The 15,542-nt window shown below is 42.4% G+C and overlaps 1 protein-coding gene across 19 annotated transcripts in view; it reads left to right on the top strand.

Moving 5' to 3' along the window:
* KALRN (kalirin RhoGEF kinase) overlaps positions 1 to 15,542 on the top strand; it is a 646,808-nt gene that overhangs the window by 417,447 nt on the left and 213,819 nt on the right. For all 19 annotated transcript variants that reach the window (XM_059687615.1, XM_059687614.1, XM_059687613.1 and 16 more), the window contains exons 26-27: positions 10,446 to 10,515; positions 12,822 to 12,911. In XM_059687615.1, coding sequence (XP_059543598.1) covers positions 10,446 to 10,515; positions 12,822 to 12,911 — 160 coding nt within the window. The remainder of the gene's footprint in view (positions 1 to 10,445; positions 10,516 to 12,821; positions 12,912 to 15,542) is intronic.

The following is a 15,542-nucleotide window of genomic DNA, read 5'->3' as shown; positions in this document are numbered from 1 at the left end:
GTGACAAAGTAAACTCTAAGACACCCTTAAAAAACAGTCATGTTAAGCTATTCAGAATGCTGCGTACCATAGAGGAATAAATTCAGTTGTCAAGAACACAGCTACCAAACAAATGTTACCTATTTCTGATATTACAAAGAAACAAGGAGGAATTAAAAGCCAGCCTCTGAGCAACCGAAAGAGCTGTCACAAGATAAAGCCCTACCTTTTCAGAGTCACCTTTGTATCCTCTCTAAAAGCCGCTTTACTCTTAGATTGTTTTGAAGCTCAAGCAATTTAGAAGCACCAAACAAGAATCAAGAACTTGAGCAGGTATTTCAATACCAGCAGCATAAAGTGAAACCTGACAGGAAAGAAGACACGTTGCAATAAAATAGTCAAAAGAACCCACAGAATTAGAGGGGTCACTGCCTCTTCAGCATTGATGCAAACGATTCTATATCCCATCACAGAGCCTAGCGCAGCCACGGTCTCACTGGATAGCATATAATTGATATTAGTCATAACCCTGAATCATTAGTATATCCTGCATGAAACAACAAGGAAACTCATTAAAAAATGTTTTCAATTATCCACAATTTAAAGGAACGTCTAAAAAAATCAAGCTGTGTATTAATTTCCTACAGGATCTGGAGGGCTGAGGCTTTATTCATCATGTATGATTTCTACTTACGCCATACACATTTTGAATGATGGAGAAAGCATAGCACGTCTACAATCTCGAAAAAATAAGAGATAAAATGGCAATTAACCCAACTTTGAAAATGCAGGAGCTGTGAACTCCATAGAGATCATGTCTTCCACTGCACAACCCAGGCCCTGGCACACAGGAAACTTGGATAGTTGTTGCATGGGTGGCTGGATGATGGAAAAACAATAGAACTTTAGTTTGCAGACTTATGGCTAATGTCATTCAAGTCACAATTCAGTCTTTTGTTTGTGAGAGTCTCACAGGAGAGAAAACCCTTAGTTATGATTTCCCCCCCATCACTACCAGAAACTTCTAGACCAGCAAGGTGATTGAATATCTGAAGGAGCTTCCTGGGAGCTTCTTAATGGGAGGGCCATGCAATGGTCCAGGCCCCTGTTTGCTCTTCAGGAATCATTTTCTGAAATGGTCACTTTTTAACCTGAGAATTTCCAAGGGTTCTTTTTTGCATCTTTCCAAAGTTACAATTAAGTGCTATCTAACAGAGAACATACTCCTCTCATTTCTAGTGCATAGCTCAGGTTGTCCACCTATGCTTCAGAAAGGGAGAGAGGGAGGAAGGGAGATTGGGGGTTGCGGGGGGGAGAAGGATTGCGACTGACACTGCCTGGATAAGCCAATTAGCTGAGTCACTAGGAAATTAGTACCTAGACCAGGGGTGATAGGGTATTGATCCTTTTAAATGGTGTCACTTTGAAAAATTACCACCAAGATTAGGGATTTGTGTGTGTGTGTGTGTGTGTGTGTGTGTAGTTCTCAAGGACCTTCATCTATATAGGTACTGAATGGAGAAATTCCCAAGTACCAAAATTTCTATACAGAAGAATAATTCAATATGTAGAATTTAATACGTACAAGTAGTGGTTTTAACACAAATTGGAGGTTCAAATGGAATGATACCTTGTTTTTACCCTCCAGTCCTTCGCCCTCCATCTCTTTTCTACAGAACTGAATATAAAGGTCATGAAACTTACCTTTATATAAGCAAGGACTAGACCGAGTTCTATTGTGGACTGCCAAGCATTCCAGGAGCACTCAGATACCATAGTATATTCCATAAATAGATCCCCAAACAGGTGTGGGTGTGTTAATGCAGTCTCCCCACTTTGACTAACCTACAACTTGTGATTTAGGAAAATCATTTATTTGGTTTGCCTTGATTATTAGAATTTCATCTTTGGCAAGGACCACGGTTTGTTAAAAATATTCATCCCCTTCAGTTAAGTGTGAACTTTCCTTTTTCCTTTTCAGTTATTTGGAGACAGGGCCATACATGTGAGTGTGAGCAGGAACATCTTTATAAAATCTCTGCCGTCAGGCTCAGAGGGTCTCCTTCACTGTCAGGCACAGCCATCTCCAAGTGCAGATACAGGCACTGAGACCCAGAAGAGCCAGGGACTTGCCTAGGGTGTGACATCCCCGCCCTTAAAGGTCAGGCAGAGATCCCAGTTGTCTGTTCTCCCCCTCCCCACTCCACAGACTACCCCTGGGACTGCCAAATCTGGTTGGTTGGTTTCATACCTAACCCGCTTTCATGTGGATCCCCACATTTGAGAAATACTCCAGCTCATTTCTTCCATAGGCATGTCATCCAGGTCCCACACCCTCCCATCAATTGTCTGAAATAAGTCAGTTTTCAGCAAGACTTGGAAAAGCAAGTTGAGGAACCAACTGCCAGGGCTGGATAGGCCTCTGCACACTCCCTCCCTCCAGGCCTGGCACTCCCAGCCTGGCAGTCACAGGCTCATGGCCAAGGGAGCCAGGGCCAGAGCCACGTGGGACTGAAGTGGGAGCACTGGCCAGGCCAGGGTCAGCCTGCTAAGGTAGCAGGTGGCCAGGGTCAGCCAGGAGCAGAGGGTGGCGTGCAGCAAGGGGTGAAGATGAGGTGGAGGAAGTGATGGGAAAGGCCAGGGCCACGTTTTTGTCATCTTCCCGGAGTTCCTTCTTGGGCCAGCACTGTGCTGGTTTGGAGTGGAGCTGGTACAGTGATGAGTGAAACCCAGTCTCTGCCCTCTGAGCTCCAGGAGGCAGCGAGGCACCTGTGATAGGGTGGAGGTGAGCACAAATGCAGCTAAAAGGAGCAAAGAAATAGCTTCCATTGGACTAATAGGAAAGGCTTCACAGAGGGGAGGGCATTTAAGGTGGAATTTAAATACGAGGGTATTGTAGCTAGAGTTGGCCCCCTCAGGGGGGGAAGATAGAGCGAAGCCCTCCAAGGGAGGAGAGTGGGGCCTGTAGCAGGGAGGCTGGGAGGGGCAATGGGAGGAGTCCTTGGGGAGAGGTTGGCTGTCACACCCCGGTTAGACCGTCTTGTCACATCTGTGTCTGTGAGATTGAGATTGAGGCGGGGGAAAGGAGAGGTGGTGAGGGGAGGTAGTGAGAAGTAATGAGGATTAGAAATGGTGGTCTGACGGGGGGGGGGGAGTCACAAAGGAAGTGGGGAGAGCCAGTGAGTGGGATAAAATACCTAAATAAGGAAAAGTGAGAGGGAGAGAGAAGTGGGAAGATAAGGGGAAAAGGAGAGATGAGGAGGGAGAAGAGTGAGAGGAGAGGGAGGCAGTAATGGGTGGAGGAGATAGGTAGGTAGATAGATAGATAGATAGATAGATAGATAGATAGATAGATAGATAGATAGATAGATAGATGGAAGGGAGGTATGGAGGGAGGGAGGGAGGGAGGGAGGGAGGGAGGGAGGGAGGGAGGGAGGGGAGGCAGTATTTAGGGGAAGAGGAGAGAAATGGCTAAAGACCTAGCCCTCCCTGGGGCTAACATCCTGTTGCAGGCGCAAGAATCAGCAAGGGGCTTTTCAGACATTTTCAGCATGAACCAAAGAAAATGATTATACATTATGTGCTGATATATATGATAGGGAATTATGTTTTCAACATAACATCCTCACTATGTGTGATGCATGCTGATGTTTTAGGTTGGGTTCCCGTTTTTCCCTCCTCCTCCTCTTCCTCCTTTGTGCTGATTTACACCAATATCTTGATTTGACAACCCCTTGAAACACAGTGGGTCCATCTGCAGTCACAGGCGAGGCACTGGCTCCACCAGGTGCTGAGACAAAGGACGTGCAGCCCAGGCAGGTCTGCAGGCTTGCATGCGGCTGCTGCTGCTCCCTGCCTCTCCCACCCCTTCCCAGCACACACTCCCCTGGCTAAAATATGCACACGCTATGTTTCTGTACTTCTCCTCCCCTCTGGATGCCTTTGGTATTAGTTTTATCCCGTTTACAGAAAATCATAAATAACAGAACATAAAAGCCTGGGGAAAAGCCTTTCAAGATCATCTAGTTCTTCTCTACGCCCTTGTTTTATAGAGACTGGAGCTTATGAAGTTTGTTTGTGACCTTCCCAAACCAATCAGCAGCACAGCCAAAGAATTCAGTCTGTCTGACTCCCTGTTACATCACAAGGTCATTTTCTGAAAATCCAGATGCCAAGGAGAGAGGAAAGGGAACACCTGCTGTGATGTTTCGTGGCCCTAAACCCACACTTGAGGGTTAACTGCAGGCCATGCAGAGCCCGTCAGAAAAGCTATGTAAAAATTGGGCTGTGGTTTCATTGTTTGATTTTTTTCGTATCTGTCAGCATTGGTATTGGTTATGGATATTGGGGAATACCCAGGGCAAGACAAAGTCTAGACATAGATTTGGACGTGTCAGAGTCATGCTGATATTAGTCCTACATGCCAACTGCTTAGCATCCATGCCTGGTGGCTAAATAGCACATTAATGGGTACATATTAAATGTGAGCTTCATTTTTATATCTTATTTTAACATTAAACTTGTTACATGTTTATGCAAATAGCTCTGGATTCATGTGATCACACAAGTTAAAACAAAATTAGGAAATGTTAGCAAAACCTGTTCAACAGGGAGCAGCGCAGCCTGGTAAGCTGGTACTCCAGGTTGGAGGCTGAGGGTGGAGATGTGGTCTGCAGGGGTCCAGCTCTGCACACCTTTCCCTTCATCCCTAACCCAGGCTGAGCCTCCTATGTGCAGTGAAGGGCAGAGCCGGGTGATGCTTCTGGCTCAGCCTGGGTGACCAGACTGTGCTGAGGCTCTTCCGTGAATAGCCCGACACCTCCATTCATTTAGTAGCTGTCCCAGCCCCTGCTACCTAGAGCTTCGTATAGCTGGGCTCTGAATCTTCTTGGTCACTGAGGGGTTTTTCAGAAATGATCTCTACCCTTGTGTGGAAGCAGTAACCCAGCTCTGCTTTGACAAGGAGGCAATGTCCTGTACTTCCTGCGAATAAGCCAGCCTGATACCTTTCTCCCCACCGACCTCCAACTCTATGCATTCTCCTCATTGTTCTCTTCCCCCTGCTCCTCACCTCCCTCCGTGCCACAGCCCAGCCTTCATTCCCCTTCTCATCACCTCCAGCATTCCAACGAGTACACATGCTTAAGAGCACACACATACACACACGCGCGCGCACACACTTGCACACACATGCATACACACATGCATACATGCATGCATACGCATGTGCACACACACATACACATGTGCACATACATGCTTACACAAAGTCATCAAATACATTCATGCAGACTACATCCTTTAAGTGCAGGCTGCACCCTCAATGTCTAGGTCTGGCTGCTGGACCACGTGGGCCTCTCAGAGAGGGACACACTTTTCCAGTAGCACTGGGACTATAGGCCACATTTATCTTTGAAGAAAACAAAATCTACTCAGGGTACCTTTCAAATGGTGCTGTTTCCATAGTGCTTAATGATGAGCCTCAGCAAGCTTTCTACCAGTAAGTGTTAGCGCTTTCATCTCACGGATTCTGTACAAAGCCAGAGGGAAGCATCTTTCTCATGAAGCAACTGCATCATATATTGCATTGCAATAATTTAATAGAGAAATGACATTGCTTAGATCTTGACATTTCTTGCAAAAGTTTTATTCATTTCTGAAAGAACCGCACATTCACACATACACTTAAACTACTTGCTTTGCTCATTCTCTCACGATTTGTTATGTATAATATTTGAAATGGTGAGGACCAAGATGTTGCTATAAAACAGATGAGGTGGAATATTCCATCATTTATGAAGAGAGTTCTGACCTTCTGGGCTTTCATTTAAACTTATCATGTCTATTTGAAGTAGGTGGAATGATATTGATCAGACTTACATAATCTTCATAAGCTTCAAATTAAAAAGCAAAATGGAGTTTAATATCGCCACTTGCCTTCAACAAGTACCTTGAGATTGTAGTGACTATCTTACTCAAAGTTGTGAATTCATATGTGCAGCACAAGATAGTTTCTTTAATTCTTAACCTTTTCTTTCAAAATGTGGCATCATTTGGGACCCGCTGAGTGGAAGCACACTGGAACCTCTCACGCAGTCACCTTCACGTGCTGGTCTGTGGACCGGATGAGTAGGATTGCCCAGCGAGCTTCCTAAGCAATGCAGGCACTCAGCTCCTATCCCCAGGTGCACAGCCAGGCGTGGGGACCACTGATGAGGGTTTTCCAAGAGTGTTCCTTCAGGCAGAGTCAGATACTCCCTTCGAAAGTGTTCACTCACAGAGTCGTCTGGGAAGCACTGCACATTAATCCCTTCAGAAACTGACAATGTACCTGATCGGATTGTAGGATTTTCTGCAGTAAAGAAACCAGCCTACCCCAGCATTTCCAAAATTTAAATGTGTGACCTTGGAATTTAATTTTTGCATTCATTTCCCACACTGAAATATGTGACTTTGGAATCCAATTCTTGCACTAACACCCAATCAAGATTTCCAAAGGATATGGTTTATGGGAAGGTAATCTGCTATAGATTTTTTTTAACAAGGGCTTAGTCGGGGGAGCTCCCTATATATGTCTCTGTGAGTTGGGGAGAGTATGAGATATGTATGTTTCCCAAAGAGAGTGTGGTTCTATTAAGACTAGAAAGTACTTATCCTGAGAACTAATGTTTATTTAGGGCCTACTGTGTGCCCGGCACTGTGTCGGGTTCTTTAACTATGTGGATTTGTTAAATTCTCACAACAACCCCTGTGAAGGTGTTATTTTCAAGATGAGAAAATGAATCTTAGGAAGACCCCTCACAACTTTGACTAAGCGTGAACTCTGGCTTCTTACCTGGTGCTTGGTTGTGAGAGGAAAGGGAGACATGGGGTCAGTAGAAGGGTGGACTGGTGGTGGTTGCTGTTCAAACCTTCATTTTCCAGAAAGATATTAATTATAGAAACAAACAATATTCTATGCATTTAATTCATTTTAGAGTGCTTTTATTTTTAAGGATTTTCAAACTGCACCCTTCCTTATGATAGCTGCTATCACAAAAATTACTAGGACTTTTAATAAAATTGCTAGCACTGTTTTCAGCATCAATTATCAATTCTGTGGTTATAATTACCACTGTTTAATATTAACTATAAATGGCCAGGTCACTAGTTTATTTTGGGTATCCTTGCAACTCCTAAGACAAAAAATATATACAGATGACATATTACAGAATTGTATACTTGAAACTTATATAATCTTATTAACCAATGTCACCCCAATAAATTTTTAAAAAATAGAAAACAAATCAACAAAAAACGAAAGCCAAAAAGAAACCCATTCAATCCAGAGACCACACCCCAAATTAGTCACTGCCGTGCTTCTGAGGGGGGGCCAGGAGGACGGGTGGTCTGTTTTTTATCATGTACATCCATGACTTACAAAAATGAAATTAAAAATTATAAAAAATAAAAATAGAGCAAAAATATAACTTTATACCCTGTGTGGCATGCCACGATCCAGGTGGTTGTACCATTTATTTGATCGCCTTTGGAGGAGAAGGGCCCATACGCCATGAGAAGCAGAGTTTAGGGGCCTGGAGTGAGGTCCTGAGAGAGCCCAGGCGGAGGTTTCCCGAGAGCGTTATCCGAGTGCAGGGCCTCCAGAGTCTCCCCTTTCTCCTCTTTCTCTCTTCTTCCGAGTTCTCTCTGCCTCCTGTGCTCTCCTGTCATTTTCTGTCACCCATCCTGGTCCTGGAATAGCTCCTCAGATGTTCTTCCCCCCCTTGCCAAGGCACTCAGCCCGCATCCCAGGCCCTATTCAGTGAATCGTGGCTCAGGGCTGGCTTTCCACCCATTGTCTTCCCTGAGAGGTATACTGAAGGCCAACGTGAGAAATGACCTTGTAAAAACCTCTCACGCCTTCTGGCAAAACTGCTTGTGAAGATATTGTACATCAAATCTTTCTGTGTTCCTCATGGGAAAGAGCCACATCATAAGAGTTTTCCAGAATTCAGTTCCAGAAACAAAAAATACATATTAAAAATAGATTATTAACATTATAATAATATATTAACGTATTGTTGTTATGGAAATTTTCCAGAATTAACATGATGTATACAGGAATGAGCCAGATTGCTTCTCTTTGCAACAAAAAAGGTTGTTTCCATTTTGGTCTTGAGAAAGATTTAATCCTTAATTACAGCATGATGTACTATTTTTTCCTGTCTCTATTTTGGAAGTTATATTAAATACATGTGTGTCACCTGCAATTTTTCTGAAAGTAGTAATAAATGTGATTTTCGGAACTTTTCCGGAGTTACTGACTTTTGAGCTCTGCATATTTGCAGTTTGAAAGCTCAAGTTGCATTTTAATTTCCACTATTTCATGATTTAGATCAGATACTCTAAAATTCACATGTTAGGGGAAAGATGATTATCACCAAATGGGTACTGCTCAGAGTCCCCAAAATTTTCAAGTGACTTCTTCTTATAACTAAATACCAATTTATTGTAGAAAATTTAAATTGCAGATAGGTAAAAAAAAAAATCTATGATCCCACCAATCATTATTAGTACTTTAGCTTTCCAAATATGATTTACCAAGTATTTTTAAGTTACACATAGCTATTTTTTTTAACGAAAACCAACATTGTTCTGTGTCATGTCATTGAAGAGAGAACACACACAGAACCCATAACTAATAGTAATTATAAAATACGATAAGAATGCTTGGCCAGTAGGAGCCAGGTAGAATAAATCAAATCTATAAAATTATTTTTTCCAATGCTAGAGATAAGTTGTAAAATAATTCTGAACTGCTTTATATAATTTTATTTAATTTTTGGATTAATTTTAAAAATCAACATTAAATATAAAGTATAGACTGAGAAGTTCTATCCATCACTATCTCACCCTAACCCTTCACCTGATTTCCTGTGGTAGAAATTTTTTATTTAAATCACTTTATTGAAGTATGATTAATATGTAAAAAGCTGTACACATTTAACATATACAACTTGAAGAATTTGGGGATAAGTATACACCCATGAAACCATCACTGCCATCAAGGCAATAAATATATCCATGACCTCCTAAAACTTTCTCCTGTTATTATTACTGGTATTATTATTATTATTATTATTATTATTATTAGGCAAGAACATTTAACATAATATCTGTGTCTTAGCAAATTTTAAGTATATAATATAGTATTACTAGTTATAGGTATTACTATGCTATATAGTAGATCCCCAGAATTTACCTTGTATAACTGAAATTGTACCCTTTGATCATTAGTTTCTTGGGTTGGAAATAAGAATATATATTTCATACATAGACGAAACGCAGGGTATTATCTGCATTCTTCCATACCTTTCTCTTTTCACTTAATAGCCTGCCCTGGAGATCTTCCATATGAAAACATAGGAAGCTTTGTTACTTTTTATAGCTATGTAATACTCAGTTCTGTGGACGTACCATGGTTTACTGTGCCATCTACAGATTATCTTTTGCTATTATTAACAGTATCACAGTGAATACACATGTATGTACACCACCTTAGGCACATGTGAATCCAACTTTAGGAAATTTTTCAGGATTGAAATTGCAGAGACAAAAATGTTGATATAAATTGTCAAATTGTCCTTTGTAAAGATTACACCATCATTCATTTCCATCAGCATGTATCACTACATCCTCATAATTATTAATTTGAAAAACGTTGTGTGATTTTTTTTAAAAAAACCTAATTCTATTCCAGTGATTCCTGCTTATTAGAGCTTATATTCTCTGAACTCAAAGAAAGTAATATCTTACTTTGAAGTTGTTATAGTCAACTCTTTATTATTTATTAGCACAGAAAGGAGCCATGGCACAGATGTCCACAATAGCAGATTATTCAGTAGTAATTCAATTCAACTTTGAAGTGGATTATTACTTTTTCTCTGTTAACTTTTTTTCCAAAATGATGTCTGCATTAGGAAACATTAACTCTTATTTTTTAATGCAAACTGGCTGTCATGGAAGAAGGCCAATAATTAGAAAGAAGTTGTGTAGGATTTAAAAGTTTTCCACTTTACCTCTGGGATTACAGATGATATTAATTTGTTCTTTTTTATATTTATATCTATGTTTTAAATATTACAGAGTATTCAGGTGGCTTGTATAAAAATAGGCTTGTAGTTGCTGTTAAAATAAAAGGCCCAAAACAAATACAATATTTCATTACTTTCAGCCTGAGAAGTATAAACCCCTAAGGTAAACTTTATTATTTTAAGTAGCATTAATTAATCAGTTAATGTACATTTTAATGAAATGAGTTCCAACATATTTAAAACTATGTTTGACCACGTTATCACTTAGTGGAGAAGCCATGTGTAAATAACTGAGGGTTTACGAGGTTGAGTTGGCCTCAGCACAGTCCTCTGGGGTGGAGCGGGGGTCAGCAGTACAGAGATGTCTGACTTAGCCTTTCTCTCCCCTCACAGCATCTTCCTCAAAGAGCTGGAGAAGTACGAGCAGCTGCCTGAGGATGTGGGACACTGCTTTGTTACCTGGGTAACTGACCTGAAATCCTGTTCTCCCATCCCCCATGCTTCCCAGGAGTGAAGATGACGCCAGATGGCATCACTGTTCGGTGCCTGACCTGAGAATGTATCACTGACATTCTAACAGAGGACCAGGGACTGTAGAAAAGGGCCATGAGTAGATCTGAGAGAAGCAGTCCCTCCCTGAGGAGCAGAGCCCTCCTTGGGAAAAGTCCTTAGACATCGTGTCCAGGTGCTGTGCTAAATTTTCTAGCACTTTCTAAAATTAAGGTATCAGAAGATGGGAACAAGACCACCATCCTTGATAGAGGACTACTCTGGCTCCATCGACTATTTTTGTTTTGTTTGTTTGTTTTTTAACTGGATGAGGACTAGGGAATCAGACTTTTAGGAAGACATCAAGCCACCAAGCCATTGGGTACACTTTCTTCCTTGCTAGAGAAGAACACACTCTTTGGGTATCCATCCCAGTTCTGACCTGCAGGATGAGTGTCAAGGCATTCTCTTTCAAGGTGCTATTGTCATGGGCCAAGTCAATGGGCTGAATGTACCAGTTCTAATTACGTGAGTGGAAACAGTAGTCTCCATTAGCATCTCCACATCACATTAGTTTCAACTAAGGTTTGTGATATGAATGCAAAGATCTCCCGAGAAGGTCACGAAGGACTCTATGTGCCACCAAACATGGAAATTCTTCCCACAGGTCAGGAGTTCTAATATTTAATAATTGTTGTCTCATTATAACTTCTGCTCAAAATGGGTAAATTACTTTTCAAAATAGCTTCATTCTTCAAGAGTTATGGAATAGGCAGGGCTATGGTTATCTTTTATGTTTTATAGATGGATACATTTCAAATGAGCTGGGAAATCGACTAGTCCCCTGACATAATATCACAGTCAGTTCCACAGTTCAAGTCTTGAGTTATTTTCTTTTCATGAAGCCTTCATGTTTATTTCCTGGCATTCTCTCATTTCTTAAGGAAGTCTCAGACTGCTGTCTTACTTTGTTCTATTACATTTTCTACCTCTAACTACATGAGCCCAAGCATACTTCACGTTAATGCTTATAAGCAATTTACGATTCCTTGCACAGCCAATGTAGAGAAGACAAGATTGACCAGTAAATGAAGGGATTTTTAAATCTTGTTTCACACAATTTTTGGATTTGACTTACAATCAACCATAAATATGATTCCGCATCATCTCTTAGGGATGATGAATGCCTTCCAGGTAGTATATTAACCCAAAAACCAGTTTCAGAAATCCTTTGCTGATTGCATAAAACAGGCACATCTTGCCAAGAATTATCCCAAGGTGACTTTAAGTCCTATAATCTTACCTATGAGTGTAGTGCAGGAGTAAATGGTAGAAGAGTTATTTATAATGTATTGAAAGGCTATGACCAGGAAGCCTGAAGTCAGCGTTCCCAGGCTCTACCACTTTTGAACAGTTTTCACTTCTGTAAAATGGGGATGATGATAATGCAACTCATTGCATAGGGTTCTCATGCATGAGGATCAAATGAAACCTGCTACAGGTATAATGCATATCTAGGCTGCTTTCTCAAAGAGGACACCCCAAATATTCTGTAGGCACCAAGATGGCAGCATTTCACAAACAGGAAAGTACTTGGTGGCCAAAATACACATACCTTTCCCAGTGGAAAGGGTGGGTAGCATTAATCCAGAGGGTCCTGAGAGAAATAAGAAATGAATTTTCACCAAGCCATAAGGTTCTTGACTTGAAGTAACAACCTGGTTAGGACTCATTGTTCAGACCTTGGCCAAGAGGGTCCCCCTGCCTCCCCTCCCCCCATCATTGCTTCGGAAAGTTGGGGATGGCTGCGTAGTCACTTGACACCCCCTGCAAACCACCCCCCATGGAGACCCTTGAAGTACAAGCAGATCTAACTCTGAGATCATACTTCATTCTCATGCCTTGATTTTTGCTTTCCAAGCAAATGCTGTCATTGTTCAAGATGGGAAGCACAATTGTAGGTAATCCCCAAAAGGGGATAATCTCTAAGTAAATGCTGTCCAACTGCAGAATACGTTATGATATGTGAATTGGTTTTTGCTTATTCTTTCCAGCACTGACTAGTATTAAAATGAGCTTACTTTCAGTGAGCTTTCTCCTGCTGTTAGGAGAAAAGCATCTGAAAGTTTGGGGAGCATGGACCAGATAAGCCCAGAACATTGGCCACAGATAATCCTGTGGCACACCGTATCTGTTTACACAGCCCCTGCTGGACCCTTTAGACACAGTCAACAGAAGGGAGAATGGATACTTACCTGTTCTTGTCTTTGTTCTTTTTAGGCAGACAAATTTCAGATGTATGTCACCTACTGTAAAAACAAACCTGATTCCAACCAGCTGATCCTGGAGCATGCAGGCACCTTCTTTGATGTAAGCTGTGATTTTCCATTCTTGAGCCATTCAGGCAGGTGGAAATGCTTCATTACCTTGGGATAATAGGTTACTCACTTTGTTCCTCGCTTTTCTTTACTGGCCATCCCAAACCTCTATCTCCTGGATAAAGCATGGGGATCAGTGTTTGTCTTTTGTTTAACCCCATTCTAGCCCAAGTGCTATGATTTTGGACAAGGCATGTTTGCCTCCATGCCTCAACCCCAAACCGAAGTAGCCATAAATCTCATGTGTAGAGGCGCCTGCTGTGATGCAGGGGTTGACTAAGAGGTTTCACTTCTCCTTCACATACAGCTCCCTCACATGAAGGGGTCTCAATGTATGGTCCCCAGACCTGCCACATCATCATCACCTGAGAGCTTGTTAGACATGCATAGTTTGGACTCCCCCTCCACATCTATCTATTGAGTCAGAATCTCTAGGGCTAGAGCCCAACCATCTGAGTTTTAGCTCACCCTTCAGGTGACTTTGATGCCCACTCAAGTTTGAGAATCCCTACTCTAATGCAACTGTTTCAGTCTTGGCTACACATAGAGTCACCTGGGGAGCTTTGAACAATAGTGATTCTGGGTCTCACCTCTGAGGTTCTGTGAGGATTGGCCTGGGTCTGAGCTGGGCATTGAGAGTTTTTTAAGTGGCTGGGGGAGAGTAATGTGCAGCTAAGGTCGAGCACATGTGTGGAATAGAAGCCCGGAGAAGGGTCAGAGCTGACAGGTCTCCTCAGATCCTTTGGTTTTTTAATGAGGAGCCAGTCCTGTTGGTGAATGATGGCACAAGTCTGTGTAGTCTTGGGCCCCAGAAAGTGACCTAAAATGAACAGAGCCAAGTGGGTCACTACAGGATGCAAGGGAAGAGCAAGAGGGAGAGAAGAAATGAAGGGGAAAAGGAAGTTCAGTGAGAGGGGGACTGTAGCAGTGATGGCCATTCTGATAGTCATATCAGAAGTGACAAAAACTTGAAATTCAGAATGTTTTATCACCTAACTAGAGACCTGGTACACAAAAATTCATGCACTCAGGAGGAATCCCTTAGTCCGGCCTATACCCTCTCACAACCCAGGACCCCTCGGGGGATGTCCACCTGCCAGCTTAGGCCCACTCCCCAGGGTATTAGGCCTAAGCTGGGAGTCAGACACCCCTCTGGTAGCCCAGGAGCCCTCGGGGGATGTCTTACTGCAGAGGCGGGAGAGGCTTCCATCACCGTCACTGCGCTTGCAGCTGTCAGCCCGACTTGTGGCTGAGCAGAGCTCCCACAGTGGAAGCGCACTGACCAACAGGGGGCAGCTCCTGTGTTGAACATCTGCCCCCTGGTGGTCATTGTGCATCATAGCGACCAGTTCCCGGTCATTCTGCTGTTACAGTCAATTTGCATATTACCCTTTTATTGCATAGGATCAGTCTGCCTTTCTGCCTGCCTGCTTTCCTTCCTTCCATAAATATCTAAATGTCTACTGTATGCCAGATAGTGTGGTGGGCCCCCTGGGGGATACAGACATGTAACTACAGTTCCCATACTCAAGTTTACAGAATAAACCTTCTCTGAGCATCTTTCTAGCCTGACACTGCCGTAACAGAAATGATTCCACAAGGATTTATTGCTCGGTGGAGGAATGACACTTGAGTGGGAGAAAGCCAGACAAGAAAAAAAGCTTATGTGCTGTTTTAATGGAGCATTAACATGGAACGGGTTCTAAAGGTCCCAACTGGAATTCCTGAGGTTAGATGTGATAAAACAGAAAATCCAAGCAAAGTGCTTCCCTAACTTGTTGTCAGAGTCTATGGAATGCTTTATACCATTATCTTTGCTTAATAATGTGTTTTCCTTAAGATGTTTCTGGTGGACTGTTCATCAACAGTATCCAGAAGGGCCTTTTTGAAATTGTAAATGCACTGTGTCCTGTCTTCCACTTTGTGTTTTTCTGAACACACTCGCCCTGAGCTCTGAGCAGGCCGTAGACTGTTCTACTTTCTTACCTTTGCTCATGCTGCTTCCTCTGCCTAAAATGGACTGTGATCCCTCTTTGCACATAGGCATGCTCTGTGTGCACAACCACACAAAGTCACTCTTCAGAATTCTTCCTTTACTTTAAAGGTCACATGTTGCTTTCTGCAGGAATCCTTCCCTTCCTCTATGCGTACATGATATTTTGTGTCTCTCGTATTGCATTTGTAATGATTTGCCTTTTGGCAGGTTAACCATGTGCCTTTCCATTACTCACACCTCCCCAAACTGTGAGCCCCTTGAGGTTGATTAATGGTTTGCCTGCTTCACTTTGTACACATCACAGAGTCTGGTGCTAAACTGTATTTTCCTTTAGTCCTACATTCCTCATATTCCTGTTTCTAGCCAGTTTCTGGACTTTGTCTAATAAGTCATTCCCCAAATCTTGCACCCTATCCTCCATTTCCCAGTTAGTTCCTAATTAGCCTCTACCTTAGCTGGGAAGGCCAGTGGAAGCCAGAACTCCAGTCTGTGGGAGTTCCCAGAGCTTGTCCCGGAGGTGGGGAGGGAGAGCAGTAAACTCTCCTGATTGTTCCCAACACTTTCTGGAAAGCATCATTTTTGCAACTTTTTTCCCAATCCATCAGAAGGGTTTCTCTAAGTTCCACA

This window comes from Myotis daubentonii, chromosome 3, assembly GCF_963259705.1.
Source record: "Myotis daubentonii chromosome 3, mMyoDau2.1, whole genome shotgun sequence".
Classification (NCBI taxonomy): domain Eukaryota; kingdom Metazoa; phylum Chordata; class Mammalia; order Chiroptera; family Vespertilionidae; genus Myotis; species Myotis daubentonii.
Note: the sequence above shows the minus strand (reverse complement) of the source record. Positions and strands in the feature narration are given on the sequence as shown.